Genomic DNA, 23445 nt, shown 5'->3' on the forward strand with positions numbered 1-23445 from the left:
TTTTAGGGGCTTTGGAAGATTTACCTTAAGGATGTTGTTATGGTTACTAGAAGTCATGGCAAACATGGAACTAGCTAACAGAAAAACTTGAATTCAGCTCTTCAAACAGGTCTCCCTTAACAGTAATTTATTATTTAAGGACATAAGGAGGCTTTGAAATCTCTTACATTGCGCTGCCAACAACTTGTGTAAGCCGTATTCAGTATTTTATCATGTGTTCAACAGACAACACCTAAATTTTAAAATATAAGCCTGTTTTATTTTGGTTCTCACATTAAACTTGAATATATTAAAAGAATAAACAAATTGGACCCGAATCGAACAAAAACACTTAGCTAAGAATAGATTGTATATTTATCACAATGATGGGCAGACAGGATGCGCAAAGCCGAGGATCCAGGAGATCCCTGGGAGGTCAAGGCTCACAGGGGCCACCCGTCTGCCAGGAGCCCGACCTGCTGAACACCTTTGTGGAGGAGCAGCCCACCTTGTACCAGTGGATGCGATGGAGCAACTGCAAGACCCACAAGCCCCACCTGCAGGAAACATACCCCACCATTCTGCCTCCGATCTCCAAGTGCAGCGATGCCAAGACCTTGAACTACATAGAAGACGCCATGTTGGCGAACAAATGCGACCGACTCAACGAACACAGGCAGGATGTGCTGACCGTGTGGAACTACAGTCCCCAGAAGGAGACCTTGGGGTGGTATGGCGTCGCATCGGAGCACCCCACTCCGCAGGCTGCCTTTTTCGACCGGGCCCTGCAAAAGAGCTTAAAGGCGGCCAGTCTTCTGCCCAAGCCGCCGAAGAAGTCGAACATAAAACCCAAGTGGCAGATAAAACCGAAAACCCCGGAACCCGGGGCCTACATCCTGAATCGAAGGTGTCTGAAGGCCAAGTTGGACAAGATGCCGAACGTTAGGCGCCAACTGAAGCCGAGCAACGCCTTCTCCTGGCTTCACTGCCCGCAGCCAGCGGATGCGGACCATCCGTTCGAAGACAACGCCGGATTCCCGGCGATCAGCAGGGAGCAGGCGATGGACATGGCCAAGCCGGAGAAGCCTCCGAAGCATGGCTTGAGACGCAAGCACTGGTACTGCCCCCCCAAATGTGGCGAGGCTGAGAACAAGTGCACCGACTACGAGTGGGCCAAGTACAAGCTGGACTCGAGACCCTATGATGAGGCCTTCCAGCGGGAGATGGCTGCCCGCCATGCGGCCAGAGCAGCCGAGCCACGCAACTACGAGGAGCTGTACAAGTCCCTGGTGACCTGTTTCGTTCAGGATCCGAATGGGAAGAATGATCTCTGCGAGGCGCTGGAGAAGTGCTGCAAGGATCCCAAGGATCCGCCGGCCCAAGGATGCGGCGAGTTCGTTCCCGATGGCCCCGGAGGAGATGGTGAGTCGGGAGATGGTAAAGATAAGAACAAAGACAAGGACAAAAAAGTGAATAAGGAGGATAATGACAAAGACGAAGAGAACGAGAACGACAAAAAGAAAAAGGGTGATGGTGACAAAGACGGTGATAGAGGTAAAGGGGACAAAGATGGTGATGAAGGGGATGGCGATAAGGTGGGTGGCGACAAGGGGGATCGCGACAAGGGCGATGGGGACAAGGGGGATGGCACCAATGACGGTAAGAAAGATGGTGGCAAAAAGAAAAAGGATAATGAAAACGAGAACGATAAGGAGACTGAAATTGATAAGAAAGGGGACAAAGAAAAGGACAAAGACAAAGACAAGGACAAAGGTAAAGGCAAGGACAAAAACAAGAAGACCGAAGACCCGGATTTCAGGTCATCCGAAGATGATCGTCCTCTAGTTCCCCGAAGTACCGATACCCTTCCCCCGAGCGAACACTCGCTCATTGGTGATGAAGATGGAGGTGGCCCTGATTATGTGGACAACGATAAAGACAACGAAAAGGATAAAGACAAGGATAAAGACAAAAAGAAGGATAAGGGCAAGGACAAAGGAGACAAGGGCAAGGGAAAAGGAAAAAAGAAAAAGCCAAAGAAGGATGAAGAAAACAAGGATGGGGATGGTGAGGCTATCAAGGACTGTCCCTGCGAGATCTGTTGTCCCCCGAAGGAGGAGGATACTCCGCTGATCAAAGAGATGCGTCGGCGGGATCGGGAGCGCCAGGTGCGGGACTATCTCCTCCAGATGCGGCACCGCCAGTACATGGAGTGCAAGGATCCCGATTACCCGGCCCGTCAGCACAAGTGCGACCCCATCCAGTGCAACAGCCTGTTCTGCAGCAATCCCCGGATGCAAACCCATTTCGCCAGGGTACAGGCTGTTCAGCAATTGCAGGGAGTCCTGCGGCGAAGGAATCGGCGCTACGATGTCCAAATATCCAGTGATCTGGACGAGCTTCTATCGCGGCTGTGCAACCGCCTGACCCAGAGTGTTAGCCCTTGCGGATGACCGTGTCCCCGCCTCGTTTGTGTTGTGGTGACATTTCATGAGTCCAAGTCCGCATTTGTAACTTGTGCCTGGAGTTGTGTATTCGTGTTAACCATGTCTTGCGCTGCCTGGAAGCGATCTTAGTTGTGTCCTTTAAATAAACTGGGATCTCTAGCTGAGCCCTGGACTTGTACTCATTTAATTAAGCCGCACAGCGAGGGCGGGACTCGTGCTCTTGGATGTATGCTACGCTTTTGGTGGCTTTCACTTAATCACACACTGGCCCCTTTGAGTGTGCGTGTGTGTGTTTGGGCGTGGTCAACGCCCACGAGCTCTGTGCATTTAATTAACGCATGATTCTGTGCCAAAGGGTTTTTTCGCTCCGAGAAAGGCAGCATGTTCTTTCATTAACTCGAATAAGCGTATTAATGAATGCGATTTAAAGCGTGCCTTCTTTTAAAACAAGATTCATATAAAAGTCTGTTTCGCCACAATTGTTAATTTAAATGTAAGGTATTCACGTGAAGTGATTACATTTGAGAATATCATTTACATTTGAATAATCAATTATAATATATTGCTTTTAATTGGGAACGGAATATGGGCTAGTTTTCCTCATTTAAATGATAATATATTTTTCAAAACATAAAAAGGAAGCTCTTGGAGAAATTAGTTACTTAAGTCTTTAAAGTAAAGTAATGGCTAAAGTTATATGTTTTTACATAAACATATTTATAATTTTTTATTAAATTACAAGTAATATTATAATTTCATAGTAATCCTTTCTGTTCCCTTCACCAGTTTTTTTTCAATCTTAAGGCCTGCCCTTCTTTTTCGTAGAGTGTTGTCAACATTTCATTGTCCGAATTCCTTCTGTCCCGCCAAGACCGCTTTCATTTTCCAACTTTTCCGGCGCTGTTAGTTTGCCCTGGGCAAACTGAATGGAAAACAAAACTCATTTGGCTTTGGCCTTGGGCCTGTCGTGCTCCACAGCAACAACTGCAACTATTATCGGCGTGGGCGGTGTGCGGTGGGCGTGGCCCCAGGCCAAGCAACATGATTTATACAGTGAACAAAATGCGGCACACCCCAAGAACCGAAAGGAAATGACGCCCAAGGATTCCCCATTCGAATAATTCCCCTAATGGCTGGGACCCCGAAAAAAGCGGAGCAGCATTTATGGAACTTTAATTTGATAATGCGGCGCGGAAGGTTAAAGAAGGCTTAACTTCGGTTTGGGTTTGCAATTCCAGCGAAAGTTTGAAACGAATTTTTTCTGATCCAAGGGAGCTTACATAAAAAGCTTTTCAAACGCACAATAGCAGGAGTCAAACCATGTTGCCTTGTCATTGCCAAGATAAATGAATTAACTTCGAGGAAACGAGGGGTTGTATTCGCCGAGATAGTCCCACACAATGAGGCCAGTCCTACCGACTACCATGAAAAGAAAATTGTGAAAAATCGGAAAAAGCGTGACACACATCGAGGCAAACTCACTATGGAAAACTGTTGCAAAACACACACACAGTCACAATGGGATACTGATTCCGATTCCGGGTCCAAGGATGGGGACACAACGCACGTGACTTGGCTGGGCAATCTAAGCGGGAAATTGGGTGGCTTACCTGTTCTCCTATTCCTGGAATGGAACATACCGGTCCCAGTAATTGGCTTTCAATTGGGCGCCAGTTGAATAAAAAACCCACAGAATACATTGCCCTGTTTTCTGGGATTTATTTCGCTAGTTTACGACATAACTAATGTTTTCTGCACACTTTTTCCCCACTCAAGTTCTATTATAAATTTCGCATATACATTTGTATAACAGATGTTGTATTTTCCCGAGTGTCGTTTGTATGCATTCTGCGGTGATGAAAAAGTTATTACATCCGCTGGCGGAACCTACAAAATAAAACACCTCACACGCCACCCACAGAGCACACAAAAACCGGACGGAGACCTCCCACTTTTTTCCTTTCATTCAATGTGCGTGTTAAAACCAGACAAATATTTCTTCTTTCCATTCAATTCAATTTCAGTGGCATGCTTGTGCTGTGGTAAATGCTGCTGCTCAAAAAGGAAAAAGGGAGGTTGGTCCTGCGATGCGGCGCCCAATATGATACCGATGGATGAATTCATAGAGACAACCGCCGAAGAATGCTGTGGCCTGCCACAGGTGAAATCTTGGACGGATCCGATTGACAAACCCCCAGCAGAAGTAACCGAAGACGCGACAAAAGGGTGAATATCGAGTATACGCCGTGGTGTGACAAATTATCAAGTATACGCACCTTTGGCCGCTTGGCATACTGTCCTGTGCGAACGTCGCGTATGGTGGCTATATCAAGAATGTCCAGCTCGTTGTTCTGATCAACCCAATAGAGAAAGAATCCCTTGGCATCGACGCGCATCGTGACCGGTGTTCCAGTGCCCGAGTCCTGAAATCAAAGATGATAAACCATATTGATGAGAACCAAAAGTAAAACAGGCTTTAAGGAACAGGAACTGTAATTAGCAACACATGTGGTAATCAAAACACATTTTCTGCCTGCGATTCGGGTCCAATAAATTGTGAGCACATGATATACACACAATCGCAATTCCAGAGTTTATTGAACTGAGCCCCCCTCCCCTGCAAATGAATTTATCTCGACCAATTTCTCAGCCGAATTGGCCGCATGAGTGCATGAGCCGTCTGTCGTCCGTTATTTCTGCTTATTATTTAAGTCAAATTAAATGGGCATCTGCCGGCAGCCATAAATATTTAATACCACGGCCATCCATCCATTCATAAAGGCACAGGCAGCCCGCAACCGGCGATGCCAAACAGATGCGCATTCCGAGTAACCCCGGCCGAAATTAAAATATTTTTTATTTCTTAAATATGCATGCAAATAAGTGGCAGCCAAATCTGACATCCAGCGAACAAGATGTCTCGCGAATTTGGCTTCTCTGGGAAGCGAGTCGAGTCGAGTCGAACAACGCGTTAAATGGGGCGGCCCAAATGGATGTTTCTGCCAGGAGGGAGGCGACGGCGGTGGGTGGAGGGCAGTGGCTCCTCCATCTGAGCGTTAAAGTCAACGCAGACAACGTGCAACAAAAGTACGATGAATGTGTGTGTGCAACTAAGTGGGGAAAAGTGCGATGGTCACGCTAGCTTTACTCCAAGGAATGTGGCAACATAGTGATCCACTCTGGGGTGCAGGCATTAGGTATTTTTAGGGCGATTTTATTAAAATATTCATTGCCTTTTATGTAAGCAACAAGTACCATTACATAGGGCTTCACAGTAAGCGGTATATTAACAACATAGTTTGTGTTTCTTATACTGAAACATATTTTACATAGACTGGAAACAGTTATGAACTTATTCAATTTGTACTCTTTTTATTTGCTAAGTTATAATGCTATATTAATAATATAATTTATTAATAATAGCATTACTCTTATCGGGCAAAATTCCAAGTCACTTTTAAACACTACAAAGAAACCTATACATAAACAAAAAAGTTGATGTATTTCCCAACAGACGACGATTGTGTCACACAAGCATGTTTATTTTAAAATTGGTAAATCAAAACAAAAACTTGTGTGTATGGAACTTTACTCTCCATTATATTGTTACTTTCAATTTTAATTTTTACTCATTCCTTATGTTAAAGAATTCTATAAACAACAACTTGATATTTTTAGCAGATTAAACTGTGATTATGTACTGTACATTTTGTATTTAAAACATAACTATTAAGAAACTCTCTATTCACTTTTATTATTAAAAAGTTGCGTCCGAAAGGTTTGAACATTAAAGGTAGCTCAATAGGGTTTATAAGCTCCCTTTAACAGTTTGCCTGTTTTTGTAAAACATAACTTATATACAAACTCTCAGTTCGGGGCTTCTGAACCCGCAGCACCTATCTGTTTGCCCATAGAATTCCTTGAACCCCCAGTTAGTCTCACTCCAATTAGCGGGTGGAATTCCTTGACCCCGCCATTGGCCCGTTAGGATTAGGGAATGCTCGTTGTTATGGCCAAAATTGATGAGCTCTGAAATACTCGTTACGAGCATATTTAATTCGCGCAGCCACAAGTTCATTATCCTTCGGTATCGAATTTTTGGTTCGGGTTTAATGAACCCACTAGGTGCCAAAGTGGCCTGCCTGCGCTCACTTTTCCTTTCTCGCAGAAGGGGCTCCTTAATAATTGAAATGGAAAACATCAACTCGGATTCAGCAGCCCCAACCACTTGTTATATTCAATTAGGCGCATATTTTCTGGGGATTTTCAGTTGGTTGCTTGGGGAAATGGGGGGCGAGGAAAAAGGGTCGTCCATCGCTAATTGGAATCCACAATCCCCACTCGAGTTGTCTTGGTTGCTTTTCCTGTTTGTCTAATTACTGAAAACTAATTGAGTCGAGCTCGTCGCGGAGGGCGGTAAAAACTTCGTTAATTCAATTTCAATATGCGAAATTCAGTGGAAATCCAATAACTGCAGAAATTGTGTGCGAATTTCAGTTCCCACTTCGTGACTGCTCCTGAAAGCCCCAGTTGAAAGTGACTGCCACTTGACACGCTCCTCAAATATTAACAGCCACCGCTTGCATGCGTAGCGGTAATTGTGTATCCGTATCTGTATCTGAATCGGCGTCTATATCTGCGTATATATATATGTGGCCACACATGTATTTGTAACCGTGTGTGCGTTTAGGATAAGAGCGATTACATGCATAATTCAATTGGTGTAACAGTTGGATCTGCTCCCTGCATGTCGGTCGGCTATAGAAAACGCTTAAGGGAGACCACACAGCGAGAACGGAAAAGGGATAACTGCCAGCCAGCCAGATGTGCCTCAGACGAATGCACGGCAGAAAACGTCGATACCAACAATCCTCAATCTGGGAACGTATAACATAGAAGGTATGTAAAAATATTTCCTGTGTATTTTCCACTGTTATTGAATCATTTAAGTCCATGTTAACATTTGTCAATATCTTGTTAGGTTTTATGAATGAATACTATTAACTAGAGGATTTTCTTTAGTTTAATTTAATTTAACTTTATCTTTCCATACAATTTGCTAACATTCCTTGGCACTTAACAAGCAATGACTCTAACTTTTTAACATGACGTTTCGAAATCGCCTCTTAGTCCCGTCACATGAGATAAGTACTCCTAGGCGCGCCTTCTCGTTCCCATGTTAAACTAAAAGATTTGAAAGGATTTTCTTTAGGTTTCTAATTTTTTTCAGTGCGGATTCCCGTTTAGAGATACAGCTACATTTAGATGTATGGAACACATCTGTTGGTGACGATTGTCACACGCCATTCTCCATTCGCCTGTCAATCATGCTTAGGGAACTGGGTTCTGAAAGGGCTGTCAGGCGTCCAAAAAGAAGGCAGGAGTGCCCCGGTCCATTAGGGAGCCCTGGGAGAAGGAGGATTGGGTGATAGGAATATGCAAATGCTGCCGGGACCACTCAGAAGCCAGCTCGGTCCCCTTGGAGAGGGTAGTCGGTGTTGCCTCAGACCAAACTATCGAAATGGGTTTAAACAGCTGCTGGCTGAACTAAATGCAAATTATATCATAAAATATGTAGCTGCTAAGCTCCTGTTTACATACAGTTTCCTCCCCAGCCGTTCCCTTCCCCACGAGTTACCTGAGAAAGTTTTTCCGGCACTCGAGAACTTTGTTTGCCACTGCTGTTGACGTTACCCCAAGCCAACTATCGAAGAGCCGTTCGAGGAAAATGGGTCTGGGGATGAGCCGAACTCATCTTCTCGTCAGGGTCTGTCACCAAACGCGCTGTGGGAGGCTGCTCCGAGGATCAGAAATTGAGATTGATGATGAGGAAGGGTAAAATGGAAGCCAGCTGGAGACCTTTGCCCATCTGTCAGACTCAACCCCCATTCATCTAACCTTTACTTAGTTTCTTAACTCGTTTCCTTTCGTTAAGTCATTTCAAATATTATTTTTCTCGTGCAGCAGCATCCTTTCGGCTTTAAAATTTATTTAACTTAAAATTGATTGCATTTATAGACAGGTCAAAAGCTATAAAAACAAAAGCGCAGCGATTCATTTTACGACTCTGTACTTGTGTTTGGGGGCTAGACATAAAATAAGATTTGGCAAACGTTGTTGAAATCAATTAAATGTGAATGACTCCTAAAAATTCCAAGAAACTTTCCACTCGAACGCAATCAGCTCCCATAATCCCATTATTATGACAGCCAAGATCACAATCTATAGGTGGATTAAGTGGGCAATCAAAAAAATAATAGAAGAGGCGCCCTTTTTCTAGTAACAACAATTTTTAAAGCTAGTTGATTTCAAAGAGCCTCAACATATAACATAAGTCTTCAATCTCACAAGCACCTGACTGGAATGCCTGCTGCACTTACTCAGCACTTACACTGACTACCATATATCACTGGCTGATCGGCAATCGTAGATAGTACTTCGATTTTGGGCAATCAGCCGTCAATTTATCAAGCAATAAAATGCGGTTTTCGATTGGCGTTAACAAGTTCCGTGATAAGATACGGTTACTCGCGGTGTTTATTTGGCGTATTACGCAAAGATCTTCCCTTCGTCACCCTTAAGATGTCTCAGTTGAGCTGGTAGTAGGCGGCGATCACTTGGTAGATCCATCCCACGTAGGACGGCACAGAGGTGTAGACCGTGGGCCGCTTGGCATAGCCACAGGGCATGTAGCTCCAGGATCCGAGGCCCACCAGTTCCGCGGGTCCAGTGATGGGCCAGTAGATCAGGGGAGTGCCTCCGTCTCCGTAGCAGGTCTTCACCTGGGAGCACACCTGCTGCGCGGTGAGGGGGGCGTCCGAAGGGAGCAGCTCCTTGCAGGCAGTGCTGTTCAGCAGGGGCGCAAAAGCGTACTGCAGCTCCTTGGAGTACTCATCGCCGTCGGCGTCGGTGAGTCCCCAGCCATAGGCTGCGGCCGTCTTGTTGCTGTAATCATCATCGATGTCGGGCAGGGCGATCTGCTGCACTCGAGCGTTGTACTCGAAACTCTCGGAGACATGGAGCAGGGCTATATTATCACTTCCGGCGTTGCCATTGAAAGACCGGTGCGTGGAGGCAAAGTCCACATAGCGCACTTGGGCGGCCGTCACGTTGGATCGGTTGATGATCCCGGCATAAACCGGGGTTCCCACGGCATCGCCATTGAAGCTGACCAGCTCCGCCACACAGTGGGCAGCCGTTAGAAGCCATCGCTTGCCGATAATGGAAGCTGCGCACACGTGGGTGTAGGTGTTCCTGGTCAGGGACAAGGACGTCAGGTAGGGAACATTGTCCACCCCCTGCACATCGTAGCCGTCGATGATCAGCGGCTGGATCTCAGCGGACACCTGATCCGCGCTCCTTAATGTCAGGTGCTGGATGTGCGGTATCTGGGCCGCTCCGGCCAGAGCCAAAAGGGGCAGTAGGAAAAGCGGCGAAAACATTACTGATACAGCCGATAAATACGAAACGTCTAAACTGGCCGCCGAAAAGCAATTGGGCTTTTATAGTTAAAGACACAAAGCTTTGGTAATCAGGGTAAGAGAAAAAGTCCCCTATGAGAATTGCTCAACCAAAGAACTAGTTCGATTAAATTATTATTTTGATCGTTTGGTAGTTGTTTGGGTATCTTTAGTATATGCTAAGAATAAATCATTCTTTAGTTGTATGATTTATATACGATTTTTAAAAGACAAATAATAAAATAAAATTATTTTTGGCACGAGAAACTATACGATTATATTTTAAATTATAATATAAGTTTCAACAGAAGTTATTAGATTTAGAAGATGGTAATGTAATATTGTAGTTCAGAAGTCTCTAGAACTTAAAGTTGTGGTAATGTAGTTCTGATTTAAAGTCTATCATGTCAGCATCTATCGATGTGGATAATAGATAACCTATCCCTCTACCCATTGGTTTCCTTTAAAAAGCAGCATTTTTCCATAAAGTGTTTTTATAATGCTTAATTTTAAATTTAATTTAAACTTATTCCCATGGCTCCGGATTCCATTAGCCGCGCCGGGTGCTGTGGCATATATAACATGCAATTACCCTTTGGGGCGGGACGAGGGTGGAGTGCATCCTCGCATGCACATCCGTGCACATAATTGCTGGCCAAGTTGCCTCCATCCAAGTGGCATTAGGGCCCGGCCACATGCCACATGCCCCGTCGCGTGGACGTTGTCCTGAAAATGTTTACGCAAACGTGCGGTCACTTTAGGGGTCCGGAATCCACTTTTAATTGGCTTTGGCCGCCAGCTGGGAGCTGGGAGAGCCCGTCGCGAGGGTCAGCGGTATTTTTAGCATCCTTTGAGACTGGACCTTGGCGACCTTGCCGTGTCAACACCTCAGTTAACACATTACGCACGCCCACGTGGCTGGGGGTTTCAGTGGCTTTTCCTACTCAAGGGCAACTTACTATGAACTACGCGAATTCGTATCGGCCTGATCTAATCAATTCAGACGAAATTAACTAATCGTCGACTACGATTCATAAATCTATCTGCTTATCTCCGGCGGTGGACGGGTATAAAAGGCGCGTTTGGCCCGGCTAGAAGTAGACATTCTCCGAAAACCTGCAGAATGAAGTTGATCACTGTGACTCTGATTGTTGCCCTGGTGGCCGCCGCCCAGGGAGGCAAGATCTCCGACAAGCTGGCCAAGATCGTGCCCAGTTTCGCCACTGGCTTCGTGATCAACGGCACGGAGGCGGAGCCCCACTCCGCTCCCTACATCGTGTCCCTGGGAACCAACTTCGCCAAGCACTCGCACATCTGCGGAGGCACCATCATCAACAAGGACTGGATCTTGACTGCTGCCCACTGCATTTCTAATGCCGAAGGCATGAGCGCCATTGCCGGACTCCACACCCGTTCCCTGGTCGATGAGCTGACCCAGCAGCGCCTGATTGACTTTGGTCGCGTCCACGAGAAATACACCGGCGGCGTGGGACCCTACGACATTGCCATCCTCCACGTGAGCGAGTCCTTCACCTTCAACGAGTGGGTGCAGGCCGCCACCTTGCCCAGCCGCGAGCAGGTCCATGAGGGAGAGACCCACCTGTACGGATGGGGACAGCCCAAGTCTTACATCTTGACTGCCTCCAAGACCCTGCAGACCGTGACCACCGAGATTGTGAACTACGACGCGTGCAAGGAAGCGCTCCCGGTGGACGCTCCTCTGGCCGAGACCAACATTTGCTCCTCCTCCCTGCAGCAGAGCAAGTCCGCCTGCAACGGCGACTCCGGCGGCCCCCTGGTCGTTGAGTACGAGAACGCCTCCTCCGAGCTGATTGGCATTGTCTCCTGGGGCTACATCCCCTGCGGACTGGCCAACCTGCCCTCCGTCTTCACCAAAGTCGCCTCCTACGTCGACTGGGCCACCGACATCCAGAGCGCCTACTACAAGCTCTACTAAACCGAAGGGATAACTCTGTAGTCAGTTCAAACCAAGGATCGGAATCACTTTGATCAGAGTAATGATCGATTGTTGAATAAATGCATCCAGCTAAAGTTCTGTGTCTCTATGTTTCTTACAAATACATTACTATTAAAGGATTCTATTCATTGAATAGAAGATTGGAAGACGGTTGTCTTTGTTAGGATACTAAAAATGGATCAGCAAGAATTTCCAGTTTTGTTTGCCTATGCGAGTTTTGCTGATCATTTTATTGGATATCTTTTTATTAAGACATGATGACAAGGTTTCATTAAGGATCCTATATTGAACAGCATGAAATCTCAAGTAATACTAAATAGGTAATTTAAAAGATTCAAAAATCATAAACAAAGATAACTATTTTGTCAACTATATACGGTAACTTACATAAATATTTGGACGTAAAGTAATCCGAATCGGTCACATGATAATTCCATACACAACTTCCCTACGATCGCTTGTGAAATAAGTGCTGGCAATGAAAGTCCAGTCTTTGTTTGTCTTTTCCACCGAGGTAGGATTTACAATTTATGGTGTCTGATAACCCTCAAATCGATCGGTAATCGAAACTGGATTAGAGTCTGTCCCGACCACAGTTGGTCTCTTAATTTATGGCTTCTAATATAAACTCTGGAAAAGCGCTGACTCTTGGAGGCGTGTGCCATTGATAGAGTTTCCAGTCTCGAAAGTCATGCACTCGACCAATCAAAGACAACCAAAAGCTGAAGCACCTTATCGGTGAGATTAGAAAATTGCTGACTAGAGTTGATAAAGTAGATTGGAAAAGCTCTAAAAAGCTCTTCTTTTTAGTGTCAACATGTTGCTAACATAATGTTTGAAAACAATTTACTAAGCCGAAATTCACAACTTAAGTAGTATCATTTAAACAACATTTTTGGTAATATCCCCTACTATCATCTACATATTTTTAGAGTGTACCAAACATATTTTAACCATTTCTCGTATATATATAATCATAAAGATAAAGGTTTAAGTGTAAAATTATGTGACCTTCATAATTTTAAACATGTTATATATTAGAACGTAAGGTAATTGAATTACACTAAAGCAGCAAAGATAATAGTTGATAAGTTTTCCATTACGATTTTGATTGTTTTATCTGCGTTCTGAATAACTTATCAGGGGTACAAATCTTAATGGGGTTCTGGTTCATTCACACCTTGCCAATCTAATCAGTTTGGATTTCATGAGAGACATTAACTGTCTATTTGAGATTTACTAATGTTTTATGACCAACGCATAGTGCGAACTCGAGATAAGTGCTCTTAGGCAAAGTGGCCTATAAATGGAGTGTGGCACTATACTAGATCGGGGCCAAGAGCCAGACAAGTCGACTGCAGGGGAGCCTTTTGGCGAACCTCAAGTGCTTGCAGGCGCTAAGAGATTAGCGGGTTAATCAGTCAAAGGCGCCACTACAGGACAAAGCGAAATAATATCGGGGCCAAGAATACGCCGGTCAGGATCATAAATCGATCTGGGGTGATAACGATAACCGATCTTGGAGTGCTTGGTGGGACCTATAAAAGGCGCTGACCGACTTGGCAGTAACACAAACTCAACAGAGAACTCAAAATGAGACAATTCGTGGTTCTATTCGCACTGGCTCTGGCCTCAGCCTCGGCCAACTTGATCCCCCAGCCGGGATTCCCTGAGGGGCGCATCATCAACGGCAATGAGGCCCAAAAAGGAGAGGCGCCCTACATACTCTCCATGCAGACGACGTTCAAATCGCACTTCTGTTCCGGAGTTCTGCTCAGCAGTACGACCGCCTTGACTGCCGGCCATTGTATTCTGAGCTACCCTGAAGGTCTACTGGTTGCCGGAGCCCACAGTCGCCTCAATGAGGATAGTGTACAGACCAGAAAGTTCGACAGTTCCCAGTTCGTGGTCCACGAGGAGTACAGTGGTGGCGTGGGACCCAATGACATCGGTCTGATTCGGCTGAGCAAGGAGGACGCCTTCGACCTGAACGCCGTGGCCCGGGATGGCAGCAATCCGGTGGGCGTGGTGAGTCTCCCGCCCAAGACATTTGAGAGCACTGGCGATGGATACCTCTACGGTTGGGGTCGCGACAACTCGGGATCGCTGCCCACGAATCTTCAGACTCTGAAAGTCGACATCATAGGGTACACAGCCTGCCAAGCCGCAATGCCCGTCACCGCCCAGGTGGATATTTGCAATGTGTGCACCTACACCGCTGGAACAACCGACGGAGCTTGCAACGGAGACAGCGGCGGCCCTTTGGTCAAGAAGACCGATAACGAAGCCTATCTGATTGGCATCGTATCCTGGGGATTTACACCCTGTGCATCCACCTACTACCCTTCAGTGTACACAAACGTAATTCACTATCAGGAATGGATCGAAGAGAACTGCAACGACAATGAGTAGGTAGCTACTGTACAACAACTGTGCATTATATTGTATAACAACTGTATATACCCACCTAATAAACGAACATTCTGTACTCACACTATCTATGTTGTGTTTTTAAGAGCAGAAATATTTCAGGGTAGGAAAACCTCTTCTGCACTAACTCAACTCATCAAGTTAAATGACTTTCCGATTCGATAACCCAGCTATGTAGACTATCACAATTAAATGAATGACCACTTCAGGTTTCTAAAGAAATTGTCCTCCAATTATGTTTTAATAGTAATCGCAGATAGGATCAGTAGAGATAAACATTGTACTACTCACATCGTCCCATCGAATGAACTTCTCGCCATCCTGCAGAGCTTGTGGAACCTCCACGCTGGCGGTGGAGATGTACGTTCCTCCGGCGCTCATCATCCTGACTGACTTTTTGGGTTCGAAATCTCGTTTAGGGGTCTGTGTCCCTCGGTTGCTTTACTGACCCACGGATGGCCGCGTTCTGGTTACTTTCTGGCTGCTTTTTTTGAATCGCTGCGGCTTACAGTTTCCGCTTAGCCGCTGCTCGGCATTTCCGTTGCTGTAGTTGTCGCAGAGTTCGCCTGGCTGCATACAAATGACGCCATGGTCCTGGTCCGTGTCCGAGTCCTGGACGTGGTCCGGGCCACAATTAGAGCGCCGTTGTTTTTGCCCCGCCTCCGACCATTTTTGGCTGCATCCTGAACTCTTGATTAAAATTGCGGACTTGTGTAGCTCGCGGTTTGCTGAAATTACAGGGGAAAATGTGGTTAGTTGGTCAGTTTGAAAATCAGTAAGCTTTTAACTAATTTTGGTAAACTAGAAAAGATCTGGAATTTAGTTCGAAATTTATATCACTTTTTAACTATTTACGTCAGATGAGTCCAAATAAAGTTCAATGCTAAGTGCTTCCCAAAAATGATCACTAACTAACAATTAAATATCCGGAATTTAAGTCGTAATACAGATAACCTTTTAACTCTTTAAGTCAGAGAGAACCAAAGCTAATGCCAAATGCTTCAATGCCTCAATTTCGCCTGTATTTCTGTATTTATTTCTCAATAAGTCGTGACAAACTGCAGATTTACATAGATACTGCTTGATTAACGTTTCGCCAAAAGTCTGGCGCTTTTGTTTCGCTGTCGTTTGCGGGTCAACCCGATTACACGGGTCCTCGAAGGGTCAGGAGTCGAGGTCTGGGTTCGGATAGGAGCCCCACGATGGTTTTGGCTTCCATTCAGCAACGGAGCTCCATTCACTCGGGCCCATTTCATTCAGGTCTCTCCGGCTTTGTTTGCCTATTTTTGGGCTGCTGTCGCCGGCCATTGTGCTGCGGAATCCCCTTGTAGTTTCCTTCCCCTTCTCCTTTTGTTCGGCTTCTGGTTTTTGTATTCGACTGCACTTCATTTATGCAGGAAAACCGTTTTTCGGTTCGCTAATTTGGCGCACAAACATTTTTTCAATTTTCAATTAGCCGCCGGAGAACTCTTGACCTGAGCATTATCGAGTAGCTTTAAATAGACATCCGGTGGTGCTGTGTTCGCAGCCCAACTCGACCGAACTGAACTGAACTGAACTGAGTGGTTCCTTGATTTTGGCATAATCCACTTAGGCAGACTGAGATGACAGCTTATCCAGAAGTGGATGCACAGAGGGAAAAACGCTCGTGACTACCGGGCTAATACTTTCGTAATTTCTTTTGGCCTTGTCATAACCAATTTCAGTCAAGACCGTCGGCCAAATCCGAAACTAAAACTGAAGCAGAATCAGAAACAGTAACCGAAATAGAAATGGAAATGGAAACAGCAACAGAAGCACCCAATGAAAATGTGAGCAAAACTTTTAGCCACAGTCCAAAGGCAACCACAGCCATTGAGTTACCTAAAACAACACACATATGTGTACACTGGAAAAATCGGGTAAATGACTGACTTTTTTGGTAGAAACATATGATTTTGAAATTATTACTTGTTTAATTAGGTTTACATCACATTTTTTGAAAAAAATGGACAAAAATTTAAGTTTTCAGATTATATGGACCTCTAAGAAACAAACTTTTATCCGTGTCTTGGTCCTAACTTTTGTATCCACACGTACATGTAGATTTGTCGAAAGTTTTTCGCGCATAAAGGAAGTCATTTGTTTGTGTTCGTTGCCTTCGCAAATAGAATTGAATTTGTGAATTTATATTGCCGTTTTCCCAGCCATTTTCTGTTTGAAATTGAGTTTGTACATCATAAATTTGCAGGCTGCCAAAGGGGAAGTAATTAAGCATTTTCATTCTGTTTGTGTTCCGACTATTTTCGAGAGTGTTTGTTGTGTATGGGCCAAATGGATTTCGAGTCGATATCGAAAATGTTATCGTAAGTGGAATGAAAAATGCGGGAGATGCCTGCTCGATTTTCCCCATTTCCCAGCCCTGCTCGCTTCATGGCTTTTCTTTTGCTCTCCTTCTTTTTACTTTGCAAATCGTTTTAAGTGTTTTATGGCAAACGGGCAAAAAATTTATTGCAGGCAATTTGCAGATGTACCCCAGAGTAGGTGGAAAAGGTGAGTTTTGATTGGGGGGGGGCGTGTTCGGGGACCGATTCCGGGGATACGCAACGGAAATCACAGCGGCAACACACAGATTTCAAGTGACTTTTCCTCAGCGCTTTTCGCTCTCGCTCTAAAAAAGAGATAGAGCGAGAGCCCATGAATCATGTATGCGACGGAAACAGAACAAAACGCTTTCCTCCAGCCTGGCCCTTCGGTTTCCCGACCCCTGCCCCCTCTTTTCAGGGCCAGGGAAAGCGGCATAAATCAAAACGCCAGTCAAAATATGTTTTCCTTTGCCAGCTCGCATCCAAAGGTTAAATGTTGATATATGTAGCGAGCCATGGCGTACTTGTTATTGGCTTGTTTATTGCAGTCTTTCAGTTGATCTGAGCTGAATTTATGGATCTCCTGGTTGTACTTTCCACACCGAGAAAAGTTGTTAGGATCTTCAAAACGAAACTTCTTAAGTTTAAGGTAAGTTTTTCTAATGGGCTTTTATGATTTATTTTCTAAGAGGTTCTTTAGAGCAATTGATATTATTAAATTATCCATAGGAGCTCAATCGCTGGTGCAGACTACAATTTCCGAATGCCTCCCTGTGTGTTTTTTTGTTCGACCAGGACTGGCTTTTAAGTACCTGCACCTAAGTGTCCATTTAGTCCATGGACGACTTTTCGGAATGAATGGGATGCCCCCAAGTGACAGGGCTTTCTTCTTCTTCGCTGCCATTTCCGGGGAGAGTACGGAAGTTGCTTGTCAAACGGCAATCTTCCCAGCAACGCACTCCACACTCACACAAACACGATAATCAAATCAAGGCGCCAGCTATTTGGTTAATGTGCATGACAGCGTCGCCGGAAAAAGGAAAAGCGAGGGTAGTGCGGGGGAAAAGCTGGCAAAAGTGAAAATGTTTAAAACTGAAGCAGGTGAGAGCCGCAAGATAAGAATTCTGGGCGGCAAAAAGAGGAGGTGGGTGGACAGATTTTTATAGCATGCTTTTCGGAGCGACAGTTTTCCACTTGCTCTCTCTAATTTTCCCGCGCGGAAATTGCAGCGGCAGCCTGTGGCACTCTATACATGTATACACTGTATGGGTTTGTGTGTGCTCCGACTATAATTTCATTTGTGGTACATAAAACTTTGCCAGGCTTCATCTCTTTGGGCCAAGACGCTGCGAAGGCCAGAGGAGAATCACATTAAACTAATTGCTTTAGCTTGTCGTTGCTGTTGTTTCCATTGTTTCTGCTCCTGTCGTCGAGTGTTTGATTGTTAGTGCTTTTAGGCAGCACAAATTATATTTGCTTGTATGCCAAAATGGTTTCTGTTCGCATTTGGCAGCCATTAAAAATTGAAAAGCCACCGACACACACGCACATGAGAGCACACACACGAACCCAGTTTGCCAGCCACTGTGAGCGTCCTTAGCCTCAAAGGCTGATTCTATAATCTTCTGTCTAAATAGCTTCTTTTAGGTTTTATACGTTGGTAAAGAAAGGTGAAGTTTAAAATTTTTAGAGAACCTGATTCCTTTTATTGTTTTAGTAAATTATTTATGTAAATTTCTAAAAGGAACCGACAGAAAAAGAACTGGGAAAGACAAAAAAGCTGAACATCAAATATTAACTGAGGATGGCCCTTAGGTTATTGTAAGATGATTTACCTTTTCCTACTTATTCTTTGGGCGCACAAATTTTCCCTTTTCCTTGCCCTTTTTTTTAATATTCAAACTAAATTTGTGTTCTTCCCTGCACCACATATATTCTTTAAAAGAAAATAATACCGTAGCAATGAATGGAATTGATTTTTGGACCGTTGCGTCTTTGATTTCCTTTCAAATTGCTTGGTGCCCAATGCGAAAATTCTTAGCCGAGTTTTCTTTCGTTTTCTCACCATGTTTTTCTCTTTCGCGGAGAAAATTCATCATTCGGAGAGGAGATGAGGGTTTTCCGGTGGGTGCAAGTCAACAACTTGCCGGCCCTTGGGCGCTCAGCCGTCGCTCATATCGGTAGCATAAAGTACACAAATAAATAAAAATATAAAGCGTTGGGCAGGGGCGTAGGGATGGGGAAACCGGGCGGGGTGTGGTTAAGCAAAAGAAAAACAAAATTAAGTTCAATGACACCCCAAAACAACAGCTCCCGGCCGTAAATTCGAGTTCCGAGTTGTTCTGGTTGTTCTTGCTTGAAACCTCCATCAACGAAAAGTTGAGTTTCCTCAGAATCCTTGAAAGCCCCCAAAAAAATACACCACCATTAACTGTGGGTGTATGGGGGCGCTCCAATTGGAAAACTTTTGCTACACTTTGTTTTCGGGGCTTTCGTTTTGAAGGGTGAGAAAACTGGCGAAAAACCAACCGAGCGGGATCAATTTATAATTCGAACAATTCGTCATTCGTTTAATTCTCTTTTTCTGCATTGAAGCTAGTGACCCTCGCCGAAGGGATAATGCCCGCCGATAGGCAAATTGTGAAAATATTGACAAAACAATTGTTTTCAATTGCACGCGAGGTAATCCTCTTTTCTCAACCCACTTTTGGGCACCCCTATACGACCGCCCGTGGCAGTTGTTTGTCTAAATTTTCTATTTATAACGCTGTCGATGAGTTCAATGTTTGATTGGCCTCCGCTCAAGTGTAAAATCAACCTGGGCTGTGGACGCCCTCCGAAGGAAAGTGGAAATGGGGGAGTTCAGAATGCAGAGCATACTTTTGGGGCCTTCAAAATAGGATTGGACGATCTTTTAGTAGAGATTATGCAAGATACGGCTAAGCTAATATCCCGACAGCGAAATTAATATTACTATTAAATTAGTTCTTATCTCTGGTATGCTATCAGGGCTGGTTATTTTAACTTTAGCCACCATTAAGTCATCATCACTACCTGTCATGATGGATAGCTTTCCATATAAATGGCCCTATGCCCCGCAATACAGTCTGGCTATCCGATCAATACCATACCATCAGCACCACCTGCACCACGCGCACCACTTGAACCACCATAAATCGTCTGCCACTGCCGCGGATTCCGATTACAGGTAATTGCTCGACTAACTGCACGTCGGATAACCAAAATAAACAAATTAATTGCTTAAGTTATGTGCATTCGGCTGTTAATTTGTTTGCCAGGCACTTCGATTGCGCAGATACTTACTCTGCCCCTGCCCCCTGAGTCTATATCCCATATCTATATAATGTATCTATATAATGTCAGCACAGTCGTTTTGATTGCGGCAAGGTTGATCCGTCGAATTTTGACAGCTCTCCACGCTGACTGCGGTCATGCATAATTGAGCAGAGGCATCGGTGGAGTGGAGTGGGGTTTTACATAAAGGCACCGCAAACAAAATGAATTTGTGACAGAAAATGATAATTATTAATTAAAACCGCGATTCAGTGTCACCGCAAACAAACTCAGATAAATACAAACACAAAGAAAGCACGCACAAATCTACTTGGATTTCGTTTACATGAGCAGAAATAAATTTCGCGAAGGTGAAATACGAATTCGGGATGCTTTTTATGTTACCTACTTAAAAAAAGATGATTTAAGGTAACTTAATAATTAAATATGGTATTTTTGTCTACTATTCCATTTTACAAAATATAATTTAAAACCTATACAAGTCTTTTATACTTCATTAGAAATTTGATCAAAACGCCACTCTCAAAAAAATTCATTTAATCAGCATACCGCGATTCTTCCGCTCGCATAAACGCAATAAATGGCAATTCGGTTCAGTTTATCGCTCATTAACAACAGCAACGTCAACAAACAATCTGCAGGCATCTCATTCATATTCATAGAATCCCCTCCAGCTCCCCCATATCACGTCATCTCGGGCTCCCTTTTATCAAGGCTTATATCTCGCATCCCATACAAAATTCATACTTAATTTCTGAGTACCGTCTCTGCTTCGTCGTTTGTTTTATTTATAACATTTCTGTTTTTGTCTCTGCGCACATTTTTTTCGCCTCTCTCTTTTTGATTTTTATCGCGCTTTTATCTAGTTTGTCAACGTTATCAGGAGGCGGCAACAACAATATCAGCCAGAGCAGCGAGAGCTGGAGCAGAAACTCCCCCCACAAACACCATCCCGACCACAAACCATTTCCACCCATGTCGGTCGGATAGTCCGACGTATTAGATTTGACGCTTCATTATAATGATAGATCGTTGTGCGTTGGTGTGTCACCAAGAGTAGCCGAGTGGGGAACACAGCGAGAAAGTCGCCAGACAAAAATGTTAATTAGGTGTAGGTACATAGATTAAAGACCATTAGCCCTTTCTTCCAAATGGATGCAAAATACACATCCATAATTTTTAGACTTCCAATGTATCTTGCAATAAATCAGCTGCTATTCCCATTTTTATAATTTCTATAGAATATACTATAGAGTATATAATAGGTAGAGAATAAGTAGGAACATATTTCAGATATTGTTCACAGTTATTACCGTGGGTTAGTAGTTACCAAGTCTTATTAATGACTAGGACCAGTATGCGTCAGCCACTTTTCTCCAGTGTACTAATGTCCGCGATAGTTGTTTAATTTTCAGCGTGGCCAACGCTGCGTATGCGCGACTTTTATTCAGTTTTGTAGTCGCGCGTTGGCGGCTGCTAAATAATTAATGAGCAGCCTCAAGTGGTAAAACGGATGGTGTGGACAGAGAGTGGGGTTAGAGATAGAGATAGAGAAGTGGGGAGCTGGAGAACTGGAGCAGGATGGCCATGTCAGCATAATGAGCCGAACACACACCCACGCAGGCTAATTGTCCTTTCTGGCGCTCGTGTCCTTTAATGCCTTAATTGTGTTTGAATGATTGAAACTAGCTGCCTTTGAAACGGGGGCGGGTGGAAGACGGAGATGACAGGGCGTGGTGCAGCAATCAAGTGGGATAATTGCATATCAGTGCTGCAGCTGGGGCCTCAACTTGATAAATGCCTCGAGTGGCAACTGAAACAGGACCCAACTAAACACACAAGTGGATGCTGCGAAATGGAAGGCGGTAAGGCGGGGAAAGCGGGAAAGCTTAAAGTGTTTCGCTAATTGGCAGCACGAGCTGATGTGATATCTGATGCTCTGCTCATTAGCTTTTTGCAGTTCTCCCGTTTCGAATTCATCGCCCAGATTGGCCATAACCTGATTACAAACTTCGATTCCCTTTTCAATTGATTGCTTGCTTCCCCCTGAAATTGACTGTTTGCTAATTGATATTGAATTGGACCCTTGTAATTGAATTCCTTAATTGCAAAATCAAGTTAGGTTATTAATTTTAAATATGCAGAATTTATCTGGTAGAAACATGAGTCCCCAATATTAAATCATTACTTAACTGGGGATCAAAGAAATGAAAAACGCCGACGGATGTGGAGATTTTTCGGATTTTAAACTGAGGTTTTGGAGTACATTTACAAAGTAAAAAATAAAAATTTGTTTCTCAGGATGTCTTATTTTTTAACGGATCCAATATATTATATGTATTTCTGTTAAAATCACTTCATATGTTTCTATAAATCATTATCGATTTTTCATTTCCAGCATTAATAACTTATTTTCCTTATTTAAAAGGCTTTTTGGAATTTCCTCATAAAAACGCATCAAACGGTAAGCCAAAATACTTTCCGAGGATCAGGAACTGCTACTTATCGCTTCTCCAATCAGAAGCTATAGCTTCGCGTGATTCACGCGCAACCCAGTGAAGCGTTATCTACCCGGCTCTCTGATTTCCACAGCCAGCAACTGTATCTTAAAGATTTCCAGATACGCGCCACGCCACGCGTTACAAGTTACGAGTTCAAGTACAACCGGCGACGGCGACGCAAAGTCATTGACAAACGCCCCACGTCCCCGCCACAGATCACTGCATTTCAGCTCCAGCCGAGCTATCGACGGAGATCTTTCAAGTTTTCTAAAACCAAATCCAAACCAAAAGCGAAATATTTGAACTTGAAAAGGAACGAGAATGGGAACGAGGCACTACGAATAATTTGGTGAAGCCCAAATAGAAATCGACCAGTTTGCTTATAAACAAGCACGGGGGAAGAAGAGGAGAGAGGGCAACAGCATTTTTCGGCACAATTTTCAATTAGGCAGCCGTGAAAAAAACGATGTTGAACAAATAAATTGAATGGGATTGTATTTTGATTTAATTCTGTGTGTGTGGTGCCGAAACCGAGAATCGTATTCCCCCGCCCTCGAAACTTCCTGAAGATTGAAAAGGTTCTTTTTATTGAGTTACCTGTGCCAAAGTTTTTGACTTTCAGATGAAAACTTCTCGTTGGGTGCAATTTGAATTTCGTAAGCGGCGAAATTTCAATTACAGATTTTGCACCCGGCAAGGGAAGATGAACTCCTTGGTGGTTGGATTGGGGGATTTGCTTGGGATTTGTTCCTTTGCTGTTTTTCAGTTTCAGTTTTAGTTTCAGCTATAGCTATAGTTTTTAACTGTTCGGCTTAGTCACTTAGCACAGATACGAAGGAACACACACGCACACGGCTGCTGCAGATACGGATGCGGATTCTGGGGACCCGGAGAGGGGTTCCTCCAGGGAAAATCTCGGCTGGCTTTTCGGGCTCTAGAAATCTTCCGCTGACACGACCGAACGCCTCGCCGAACGACGAATGTCTGTTG

At 44.4% G+C, this 23445-nt stretch overlaps 5 protein-coding genes across 12 annotated transcripts in view; 3 read left to right on the forward strand and 2 right to left on the reverse strand.

Moving 5' to 3' along the window:
• The window catches only part of LOC119547830 (1-phosphatidylinositol 4,5-bisphosphate phosphodiesterase classes I and II), a 46965-nt gene that overhangs the window by 18483 nt on the left and 5037 nt on the right, over nucleotides 1-23445 (reverse strand). For 4 of the 7 annotated variants that reach the window (XM_037854857.1, XM_037854859.1, XM_037854856.1 and 1 more), the window contains exons 1-3: nucleotides 23053-23438; nucleotides 14586-15022; nucleotides 4703-4849 (exon numbers count right to left, since the gene is read on the reverse strand). In XM_037854857.1, coding sequence (XP_037710785.1) covers nucleotides 4703-4849; nucleotides 14586-14678 — 240 coding nt within the window. In that variant the 5' untranslated portion in view covers nucleotides 14679-15022; nucleotides 23053-23438. Of the gene's footprint in view, nucleotides 1-4702; nucleotides 4850-14585; nucleotides 15023-23052; nucleotides 23439-23445 lie in introns of those variants that run through there. The other 3 variants (XM_037854860.1, XM_037854858.1, XM_037854855.1) reach the window with 2 other exon arrangements.
• LOC119547833 lies at nucleotides 199-5005 on the forward strand. 2 transcript variants are annotated; one of them, XM_037854864.1, is made up of 2 exons: nucleotides 199-1401; nucleotides 4451-5005. In XM_037854864.1, exons 1-2 carry the CDS (start codon nucleotides 363-365, stop codon nucleotides 4654-4656), a joined length of 1245 nt encoding a protein of 414 aa, XP_037710792.1. In that variant the 5' UTR covers nucleotides 199-362; the 3' UTR covers nucleotides 4657-5005. The 2 variants fall into 2 exon arrangements, with proteins under 2 accessions (XP_037710792.1, XP_037710791.1); XM_037854863.1 differs by lacking the exon at nucleotides 4451-5005 and having other exon boundaries at nucleotides 199-2590.
• On the reverse strand, nucleotides 8924-9888 carry LOC119547835 (trypsin). Its single transcript, XM_037854866.1, has one exon. The coding sequence runs from the start codon at nucleotides 9866-9868 to the stop codon at nucleotides 9014-9016; it is 855 nt and encodes a 284-aa protein (XP_037710794.1). The 5' UTR covers nucleotides 9869-9888; the 3' UTR covers nucleotides 8924-9013.
• On the forward strand, nucleotides 10983-11938 carry LOC119547836 (lectizyme). The gene has a single exon (XM_037854867.1). It carries the CDS (start codon nucleotides 11010-11012, stop codon nucleotides 11841-11843), a length of 834 nt encoding a protein of 277 aa, XP_037710795.1. The 5' UTR covers nucleotides 10983-11009; the 3' UTR covers nucleotides 11844-11938.
• LOC119546068 (lectizyme) lies at nucleotides 13455-14276 on the forward strand. Its single transcript, XM_037852139.1, has one exon. The coding sequence runs from the start codon at nucleotides 13458-13460 to the stop codon at nucleotides 14274-14276; it is 819 nt and encodes a 272-aa protein (XP_037708067.1). The 5' UTR covers nucleotides 13455-13457.

Source organism: Drosophila subpulchrella, chromosome 2L (assembly GCF_014743375.2).
Source record: "Drosophila subpulchrella strain 33 F10 #4 breed RU33 chromosome 2L, RU_Dsub_v1.1 Primary Assembly, whole genome shotgun sequence".
NCBI lineage: Eukaryota > Metazoa > Arthropoda > Insecta > Diptera > Drosophilidae > Drosophila > Drosophila subpulchrella.